General features: G+C 37.4%; 1 protein-coding gene across 5 annotated transcripts in view; it reads right to left on the bottom strand.

The window, feature by feature from the left end:
• Nucleotides 1–11,560, bottom strand: part of CSNK1G1 (casein kinase 1 gamma 1) — a 197,060-nt gene that overhangs the window by 84,210 nt on the left and 101,290 nt on the right. For all 5 annotated transcript variants that reach the window (XM_059372234.1, XM_059372231.1, XM_059372232.1 and 2 more), the window contains one exon: nucleotides 1,083–1,123. In XM_059372234.1, the coding sequence (XP_059228217.1) occupies nucleotides 1,083–1,123 (41 nt within the window). The remainder of the gene's footprint in view (nucleotides 1–1,082; nucleotides 1,124–11,560) is intronic.

An 11,560-nucleotide genomic window follows, 5' to 3' on the forward strand; every position in this document is an offset into this window, starting at 1 on the left:
TGGCCTGCATTGTTACATGTATTACCTGTCTTCCTGCTCCCCTTTCTCCAACAAGAGTTCCAAGTCAACAAACATAAGAAAACACTTGGTTCCCTAGCAGCTACCTGCTCTAAGCCCTGCTTCCTGTCCATGTCTTTGTAGAGAAACTGATCTGGTAACTGTCTGATAATTGTCTTCAAAAGACAACTCTGATTTTTCTATAAACTGAGAAGCTCAATCAACACACAGAGCAGGTGTGGATGTGGTTAAGTGCAATTTGTGAGAAAAGAACAGCATTATCACAATTATCACACCATACTTCCTTCAATCATTAACTCCTCTGTCTTCCAACTAATAAAGCCCCAAACTGCCTGTAAATCCTGGGAAACTTACTAGGAAGACAAACATTTACACAGTATCATAGAAACTAGTCATCTGACATCACATATGACTAGAAATGATTTTGTTTGACCTTAAATATAAGATAAAGAATTTTCTTCTAAAATTACCCTTCCTCAAAAATAACATATTTTTTAAAACAGGATGTTATCTTTAATGACCACTTTACTTATTTACAAGATTAGTATTGACAAAACCAAGTCAACTTTTTGTTTCAAATATGAATACAAGATTTTCACATTTGACAGTTTTTAAGGCTATGATTTGATGATCAGATTTGGTTCTCTACTACTAAGTATATTAATAAGTACCTTACATTTTAAAAATGAATTAGTCACAACCATGCAAAAGGAAATGAAAATTTCCAGTGATTTTATCTTTTAAAATAGCACTGTGAAAGTTACAAAATTCACAGAAATTACAAATCTTCCAGTGTCTTTCTTCCAGCTCTTTTTTAATAACTATTTTTTGATTCATTGCTACTGAAACTATAGTTGGCAACATCTAACTACACAGCATTACACGGTATATAGTGATTCATCACTGTAATACTATATATGGTTGAAGGAAAGTGACTATGTGGGAACATATGCAAAGGAGAAAAAATTAATATTTTTGTGAATACTTACAACTATTCCCTGTAAAAAAATATGTGAGGGTAAGAGCACCAAAACATAATTACCACAAATACAAATTTTACTCACCAGTTTGATAGCTACATATTCATTGGTGTAGAGATTTTTACCTAGGGGAAAATAGAATGTATATGTTTTAGTGACATTTATTTTGGGAAATGCAAAGCAAAATCTTAGCTTACAGGGTCATGAGAAAGGTCACATTCCCAATGCTACTCACATATATGAAACATGATTTATAAGCAAAAAGCTAAACAGAGATAATGAGACCCAGTAAGACAAGACTAGAAACCACTCGAGGATTTGGAAATTTAAGTTAGGCATGAGAACTTAAAAAGAAGAAAACAAATTTCTTTTCTCTCTCATATACACATTTTGTTATTTATTATTTCCCAACTAGTAAACTATGAAGCAAACCAAGAAACGCCAGACTGTTAAAAACACACATTTTTAACTTTTGGCACAATAAACACAAACCCCTCAATTTTTAAAACTCACTAACAAATGGAGATTATATATTATTTGTCACGGTATTTAGTGTCACGTTGGCAAAAAGGACAGTGTTAAATAAAACCAATTATGCCCATCCTCCTTTTGGAAGACTCATCTCAGTAGATGATTTTCAAAGCTGCTGTGATTCTTCACCAGAACTCTAGCTCTTTATGAGCAGAAAGCAGCTCTCCACCTGGACAACACTTAGACGTCTCAAAGTTCTTCTTGCAATATTAACAACTTTTCCTCTCAACTTCTCCACCTGTATAAATGGAACCAATATTCTCCTAGACATCTAAAGTGCCTGGAGGGAGGATGAGGATGAAAGCAGCAATTAACCACTTGGTAAGCCTGTGTTCCACACTGGGTACTTAGCCACCCTCACCTACCCATCTCTACTGATTCTTGAAGGCTAATTTTAATTCCTCCTGAGTGTTTAGTTATGGCATTGGACTTCACATTTCTTCTTATAGATCTGTCCTATCTTAATCAGCTAGGTTATAAATATCTTGAGGGTAGGAATTTTATCTGATGATTCTCTCAATGTCCTATGGTGCTTAAGACCATGTTCTGCACATCTCAAAGACACCCAAAACCTTGACTAATGAAAAGTTACTGGCACATATAGTGTAACTATTATTTAAATAATATATGGAAGTAAATGTTATATTTATACATATACATGGACATATATGTACACAGTTGAATATATATGCACGGAAAAGGATATAGAAAGATGTACATTAAGGTATTAAAATGACTGTTTCTTAGTATTTTGATTTTTTTGTTTTTATAATGAACAAAAAGCTGCTTGCAATATAAGTTCCTATTTTAACCAGGATTTAGACAACAGATGGCCCTTTACAAATCATACCATTATATTTTTAATACTGCTGTCAGGTTGCCAAGCACCTTTATGTGTCAAAGAGCATATTAATTTAGGAGTAACTTTTGTCTGCAAATAACATAATAAAGAGGACTCAGAGATTGCCAGAGAAATACCTAAGAAACCATTTTAAGATGTACAACTTCTTTTTTTTAGAAGTGAAAGTAGAAAACAGGTATTTTTCCTCTATATATTAATTGCATTAAGCTTCTAAAAGTTAATTTGTGTTTCTGATTAATCCTCTCACCAAAAACATTTTTAAAAATGTATTTGATGCAACTGTGAAAAGGATACTAATAACTGGGTGCAGATAGTTGAAGTAGAAGCAGCCAATAGAGGTAGATTAGAACTCCAACTTCGGCAGGCATCTCATATCTGTGTGGATTCTCTACATGTACACAATTAAATTTTATTTTCTCCAAAACCAGGGGTAGCACCTGAGTGGCTCAGTGGGTTAAGCCTCTGCCTTCGGCTCAGGTCATGATCCCAGAGTCTTGGGACTGAGCCCGTGTTGGGCTCTCTGCTCAGCAGGGAGTCTGCTTCTCCCTCTCTCCCTACTCCTCCCCCTGCTCATGCCTGCACTTGGTCTCTTTCTCTCAAAACATATAAATAATCTTTAAAAAACAAAACAAAAAAACTCCAACTTGGCCACAGACTTCTCCCACACCAGATACAATACTGCATAAAGATTTTTCAGGACAGCTCTTCCTGACACAGTATAAGCACTGCTATTATGACCCAAAACCAACTTTGGCACAAGTCTGACCCTAAAAATTTAGTATCACTTAGAAGAAAACGGTCAAGTTTAAACTTGTAAACATGGGGGGGGCCTGGGTGGCTCAGTGGGTTAAATTAAAGCCTCTGCCTTCGGCTCAGGTCGTGATCCCAGGGCCATGGGATCGAGTTCCACATCGGGCTCTCTGCTTAGCAGGGAGCCTGTTTCCTCCTCTCTCTCTGCCTGTTTTTCTACCTACTTGTGATCTCTGTCTGTCAAATAAATGAATAAAATCTTTAAAAAATTTGTAAACATGTTTAGGAGTCTTTATGATTTGGACACCACCCTTTCCACCCCCTGCCCAGCCAGTTTTTTTTTTTTCCAGCCAGTTTTTTTAACAGTAAGAATTCCAATGGGGAGTAGAGGCACCAAAATTCACACCTTACACATTTAAAGTACAACATGCCCTTACTGTCAAAGAATTAACCTTTGAAGTACATGCTTAACCTAACAGGTCTTCAATTCCACAGATACAACACTTAAGTGAAGTAAGGTGATGGTGTACATGTAAGAGTAATAAACATAGATTCTGATCTGTGAGCAAGAAAAGAGAGAAGGCAGTTTAGGATTTCTTGGGGAAGATATTCTTTTCTTTCTTGTCCCCATCTACATCCCCCATCCGCACCGCCTGGCTAAAGTCTTAAAAAATGAGTTGGATTTTAATAGCTGAAAAAGGGGGAAAGGCAACCCAAGGCAAAAAAACACTACGAAAAAACAAAAAAGCGATGAAGTAGAGGTAGTCTAACAATGAAAGGTGGTCTGGGAGTCGATGAACTATAAGTTGCATCATGAGCATCAGGATGGAGCAGGAATAGGGAAAAGAGTGCTTAGGGTAACAAAGGAGACTAGAAAAGTAAGGCTCAAACCACACAGGAAAAATCCTCAATGCCATCTTAAAGTTTAAAACAAAAAATTTTTGTAGGGTAGTGACATGACCAGATCTGTGGTTATGAATAACCATTTGTGAGGAAGCATAAACGATGAACTAGAAAATAAGAGACCACAGGTGCATGGGCAATGCAGCTGGTTAAGCCTCCAACTCTTGGTTTCAGCTCAGGTGGCAGTATCAGTGTTGTGAGATCAAGCCCTGCATCCGGCTCCATGCTCAGTGCGGAGTCTGCTTAAGATTCTCTCTCCTGCTCCTTCTGCCCCTCTCCCTCATTGCTTGCTCTCTCAATCTAAAATACATCTTTTTTTTTTAAAGATTTTATTTATTTGACTGAGTGAGAGAGCAAGAGAGGCAACACAAGCAGGGGGAGTGGAAGAGGGAGAAGCAGGTTCCCCGTGGAGCAAGGAGCCTGATGCAAAACTCGATCCCAAACCCTGGGATCATAGCCTGAGCCAAAGGCAGACACATAATGACTGAGCAACCCAGACGCCCAAATAAACAAATTTTTTTTTTTAAAAGAAGGAAAGATAAATAAAATCTTAAAAAAAAAAAAAGAAGGAAAGAAAAATAAGAGACCAAAGGTAGGGGAAAGCATTTGTACATTTAATACCCAGCCTATGCAGATATCAGACATCTAACACTCAGTTCTCACCCTGCAGAGACGGTACTCTAGGTCCTCATACAGGGCCTTACACAGGTGGCTCTATTATTAAATTAATCACATAATGTGACGAGTTATAAGAAAAATATGAACAAGTCAATATAGGAGATTGGATGAGGGAGGGTAAAGCATTCCACCACAAGAGGCATTTGAGGGAAGGCTCACAGAGGAGACAATAAAGGGTATATAATAAAATACTAATTTTATTAGTATTAGTAATAATACTAATAGTGAGGTGAATAGAGAATAGTGAGGTGGAAACATGATAGAAATTGTGCAGAATCCAATATACTCTGGGTAAGCCAATATGAATTAAGCACAAGTATATGGACAGAAATGGTGAGAAGTAAAGCCAGAGAGATCCAATAGGGACAGGTGAATAACCCTGAATGCCAGCTTCTTACTCTAAGGTATATACAACCATGTGTATATGGAGAGGTGTCAGGCCATAAGATATACAAATAAAACAAAAATTTCCTAGATCTTCACTTTTCTTTGAAGATTTGGGGAAAATCTTTTGTATAGTTAAAAAGTTATTAGAGAAATTGCACAGATTTCATTTGAAGAAAAAAACGCAAGAGTTTAAGGAAATCCCAAGCATTTATGGATGTACTTCTTCCAGAGGCCACAGGGGTCTCACCAATCAGTGGGGAAACTTTCTCATTTTCCCTGTGTTCATCTGGGTGGCCCAGCTTTCACAATGTATATCACTTACATCTCTTATGAGCCACGTGTTGCCATGGAAAGAGGTGATTTAGCCATCCAACCTCTATAGACTTGCCACTAAGTTCTTTTTTTACTCTAGCATCCTTGCTAGAGTTCCTAGTGTCTCCAATTCTTGAGCTTAACTGGTGTATTTTATATTACAAACTGGCCGAACATTTCAATCATTGGCTTTCTCTGGACTGCTCAGTCAGTTACCACTTGACTACCTGCTTTCCAGCTTCCAAAATTTTGTTAACATTTCTTTTTTTTTTTTTTTAAAGATTTATTTATTTATTTATTTATTTGACAGATAGAGATCACAAGTAGGCAGAGAGGCAGGTGGAAAGAGAGGAGGAAGCAGGCTCCCTGCTGAGCAGAGAGCCCAATGCGGGGCTCAATCCCAGGACCCTGGGATCATGACCTGAGCCAAAGGCAGAGGCTTTAACCCACTGAGTCACCCAGGCACCCCTTGTAAACCTTTCTCACCTGTTTTCCTCTTCTCTCCCACATTTTTTTTTTTTTTTTGGTTCTTTGTGGTTTTATGACTCAAAAGGTCAAAAAGAAAAAAGAATGTTCAACTCAACTTCTTATTCCTAGTAACAAACACAGTATTTGATATGTAATAGGTAACAGATGCTAGCTGCAGTGAACCAAATTAACACACAGAGAAGGTTCTTCTGAGAAAGTTCTAGGATAATAAAAAAAAGAAGTCTAGTTTACAATCAGATATGGATAATTCTAAATGCAAATACAGGAGTTTTGACTTCCTTATTCAGCTTGCTGTGAAACCAACAAAGGTCTTGTGCTAAGAGAAAAAGCATAATGGTGAAATACTAATTATTAATCTGGCCCCAAAGTATAAAGTAAAAGAGAGAAGAATACTTAGAGAGATGATGAAGGGGAAGCTTTGATAACAGAACACTTAAAAAATAACATCTACCATGCCTAGCATGATTATGAGCATTACATGAGTTAGAATATGTGAAACTTCTTTACAAGCTGCTAGGTGCTAGATAAACCTAATTTTTATTTTATTGCAGGGTATGGGCCAATATTTCCTGGCAGAAAATGACTTAAAAATACGATTTATAATTAAGGCATTTCAAAGAAAAAAACTAATAATCTTTGGATTAGATGTAAAAGTGGGGGATAAGGAAAAGAGAAGGGTCAAAAATGGTATCTCCATTAGTGGAGAACAGAAAGAGAACCAAGAGAGGAAGCAACCTTCCACTCTTCCATGATGATGCCTCCTTCCAAGTTCCCACTAAATCTAAAAGTAACAAGACAATTACGAAACATCTTTCAGTTTCAACTTTCATACCTATATAAAAAATACAATCACAGAAACATAATGAATGAGACAGACTATGTTAACATGAAATGTGATGGCTGATACATCACATTGCTTGTGTTTGCTAACCTTCTCTAGGGGCACCAAAAGAACTGAACACATGTCACCCTCTTACAAAGCAATTATCCTTATTCCTAAGAAGTAATGGAGGTGACTGGATAATTCTCTTGAGCTATGCATCAGTCAAATGAATTCCTCTGCCAGAGGGCATCATTAAGACTGAACAGGCCAACACAAAATGCAGCCATGTGGAAAGCTAGACAATCACTCAGCCACTATCCTCCTCAGTGATGTACATACTCAAAAATGTTTCTCTGAAGACTTACAAAAATAGAGGATTAAAATCCTGCCCATTTAAATGAATGGCTGCTGCGGCTGAAATGTATTTATTAAATATATATATTTAAAACATTATCAATAACTGTGAGGAAGGCAGGCAGTTTAATGGACAGCAAAGTACCATCGATGAGATGGCACAATCCCAAGCACTCAAAGCTTTTAGAATCTGTTGCACAAAATCCACAATGCTTCCCACGCTCACTTCCTGGCTCTGAGTTCTTTTATTGTTAATGGAAATGAAACTGCATTACATAGCAGCTTCTGGAGCTATATATCTAAACTCAGCCCTTTTGAAGCAGCAGTCCTCAATGTGATGCTGCCCATAAAACCCACTGCATGAAGACGTCCTAGTGCAGTAAGTCACCTACAGAGACAACATTTACCGTAAGCTTCATCAGACACAGCATTATTTCAAAGAACCAGCAGGTCTCAGTTCTCAGAGTCACACTGATAAAGGAACATACAGCCTCAGGTTCCCAGTTTAGTTAGATCTCCAGCTGTCACATTTTCTTGCCCTAAAGTGAAAGTAGTACATTTATAAATTACTACCTAGAACTTGTAAAAAAAAAAAAATCCAGCCAAATGAACTTGGGGTACTTTTGTGTTAAAACAAGAAACCACTTTTATGTAACTCAGATTGGTTACTGTGTCTATTTAGGGTAAAGAGGACAGACTGGCCTAATACCTTCAGCACCCAGAGAATATTTTTTTAAGCAGGCAGTATGATTAGGGGTAAGAAGATAACAAAACGGCACTACAACTTTAAAGAAAAAAAACCACATGTCATTTTCATTTTTATTAACTTAATTCTACTAGTATATTAGTATAATGTGCAGAATTATTTCCCAAATGGTTAGCAGTTAACAGCAAAAATAAAATTTCTCTTTGTGCTAAATTTTCTGAAGGACTTACTTGTCAGTATCAGTAGTATATTATTAAAAAACTTACATCTTGCTTGACACTTTTGACAACATAGAGCATGTTTACTAGTAATATGCAAAAACATGTCTATTTTATTTTAAAGATGTCTATTTTAAACAATATTAAAATGTCTTCTTAACTGCAGGACATGATCCATTAGTGGAGTGTGACATAAATCAATACACGGGATCCTGACCAACATGTTCTTTGAAGAAAACCAGTGTAAAATAAAAAAATACAGTATACCACACTTAGCAAGGATATGATTTCATGAAATGTTTGTTGCAGATATACATGCATATGCACTGGATCGCAATATAATTTATTTAGTGTGGGTCATAGTAAAAAAAAATAAAAGCCATCAATAAAAGCCTTCCAGCGATACCTGGCTCACTCAAGTGGCAGAGTGTGCAAGTCTTGATCTCAAGGTCATGAATTCAACCAAAACAACAAGATACTTAGGAATAAATCTAACCAAAGATGTAAAAGACCTGAACTCTGAAAACTATAAGACATGGATGAAAGAAACTGAAGACAACACAAAGAAATGGAAAAACATTCCATGCTCATGGATTGGAAGAACAAATATTGTCAAAATGTCTATACTACGCAAAGCAATCTGCACCTTTAATGCAATCCTTATCAAAATACCATCAGCATTTTTCACAGAGCTAGAACAAATAACCCTAAAATTTATATGGAACCACAAAAGACCCCAAATAGCCAAAGCAAAAAAAGAAAAAGAAAAGTAAAGCTGGAGGCATCACAACTCTAGACTTCAAATTAAATTACAAAGCTGTAGTAATCAAAACAGTATGGTACCGGCACAAAAACAGATACACAGATCAAAGAAACAGAATAGAGAACCCAGAAATGAAACCACAACTATGTCATCAATTAACCTTTGACAAAGTTGGAAAGAATATCTAATGGGAAAAACACAGTCTCTTCAACAAATGGTGTAGGGAAATTCAGTAGCAACGTGCAAAAGAATGAAACTGGACCACTTTCTTACACCATACAGAAAAATCAATTTAAAATGGATTAAAGACCTAAATGTGAGACTTGAAACCATAAAAATCTCAGAAAAGAATACAGGCAGTAACCTCTGCGACATGAGCCATAGTAACTTCTTTCTAGATAAGTCTCTAGAGGCAAGAGAAACAAATGCAACTATAAAATTAGGGCTTCACCAAAGTAAAACGCTTCTGCACAGTGAAGGAAACAACAAAACCAAAATGCAGCCTACAGAATGGGAGAAGATATTTGCAAATGACGTCTCTAATAAAGGGGTAGTATCCAAAATCTATAAAGAACTTAACAATCTCAACACCCCCGAAAATGAATAATACAATTAAAAAATGGGCAGACAAAATGAACAGACATTTCTCCAAAGAAGACATCCAAATGGCCAACAGACACATGAAAAGATGCTCCACATCACTCATAATCAGAGAAACACAAATCAAAACTACAATGAGATACCACCTCACCCGTCAGAATGGCTAAAATCAACAGCACAGGAAACAAAAGATGTTGATGAGGATGTGAAGGAGAACTCTCTTATACTGTTGATGGGAATGCAAGCTGCTACAGCTCTCCTGGAAAACATCAGGAGGTACCTCAAAAAGTTAAAAGTAAAACCACCCTATGATCCAGCAAACACACCACTAGCTACTTATCCAAAGAATACAAAAATACTAATTCAAAAAATTACATGTACCCCGAAGTTTATACAGCATTATCTACAATAGTCAAATTATGTAAACAGCCCAAATGTCCACTGATGAATGGATAAAGATGTGGTATGGGGGGCCTAGTGGCTCAGTCAGTTAAGTGTCTGCCTTTGGCTTGGGTGATGACCCCAGGGTCCTAGGACTGAGCCTTGCAAAGGGGTCCCTGCTCAGCAGAGAGCCTGCTTCTCTCTCTCCCTCTGATGCTCCCCCTGCTTGTATTCTCACACTCTATCAAATAAAGAAAATAAAATTTTTTTTTAAAATGTGGCATATACATACACATGTAATGGAATATTACTCGGCCATAAAAATGAATGAACTCTTGCCATTTGCAATAACATGGATGAACAATGGTATTCCTATGCTAAGCGACATGTCAGTCAGAGAAAGACAAATACTATATGGTCTCACTCATATGTAGAACTTAAGAAACAAAACAAACAAGCAAAGAGAAAAGGTTCGGGGGACCAAGAAACAGACTCTTAACTATAGAGAACTGATGGTTATCAGTGGAGGTGGGTGGTGGGATGGGTGAAATATGTGATGGGGATTAAGGAGTTCGGTTGCTGTGATGAGCAGCAGGTCGTGTATGGAAGTATTAATCACTGTATTGTACACTTATAACTAATATCACACTGTTATGTTAACTGGAATTTAACTAGAATACATATATAAATGAAAATTTTTCAAATAAAAGCCTTCTGAAAAGTAGTTTCAATGATCTCAAGTTGAGTCAGTGATAGGCTCTGCTTCACTGACTTTCCTAAACTATTAAACACAATTTTCTGATCAATCTGTTAGTCAGAAAAATGAGGGCTTTCTAGCAGCTCAAAATTGGAATGAGGCTCAGTAGAGTTAAGATAAAAGAGGGTGGGGGTATTTACCCTAAAGATACAAACATAGTGATCCAAAGGGGCACTTGCACCCGAATGTTTATAGCAGCAATGTCCACAATAGCCAAACTATGGAAAGAACCTAGATGTCCATCAACAGATGAATGGATCAAGAAGATGTGGTATATATATACAATGGAATACTATGCAGCCATCAAAAGAAATAAAATCTTGCCATTTGCGACAACATGGATGGAACTAGAGCGTATCATGCTTAGTGAAATAAGTCAAGCAGAGAAAGACAACTATCATATGATCTCCCTGATATGAGGAAGTGGTGATGCAACATGGGGGCTTAAGTGGGTAGGAGAAGAATCAATGAAACAAGATGGGATTGGGAGGGAGACAAACCATAAGTGACTCTTAATCTCACTAAACAAACTGAGGGTTACTGGGGGGAGGGGGTTTGGGAGAAGGGAGTGGGATTATGGACTTTGGGGAGGGTATGTGCTTTGGTGAGTGCTGTGAAGTGTGTAAACCTGGTGATTCACAGACCTGTACCCCTGGGGATAAAAATATATGTTTATAAAAAAAAAAAGAGGGTGGGGCAGTACCTTTTATAAATGGGGTCAAAGAAAGACCCATATACCCCATTTCAAAAAGATAAGCCTGTGACTACTTACAGAGGCCTAGGCTTTATTAATTAAGCAAATGTGTAAAACTGTCCATATCACCATGGTAAGAAAAAAAAAACTGGAATGAATCACTCTAAAAGGCATGATACGGGACGCCTGGGTGGCTCAGTTGGTTGGACGACTGCCTTCGGCTCAGGTCATGATCCCGGAGTCCCGGGATCGAGTCCCGCATCGGGCTCCCAGCTCCATGGGGAGTCTGCTTCGCTCTCTGACCTTCTCCTCGCTCATGCTCTCTCTCACTGTCTCTCTCTCAAATAAATAAAT

This window comes from Mustela nigripes, chromosome 13 (genome assembly GCF_022355385.1).
Source record: "Mustela nigripes isolate SB6536 chromosome 13, MUSNIG.SB6536, whole genome shotgun sequence".
Lineage (NCBI taxonomy): Eukaryota > Metazoa > Chordata > Mammalia > Carnivora > Mustelidae > Mustela > Mustela nigripes.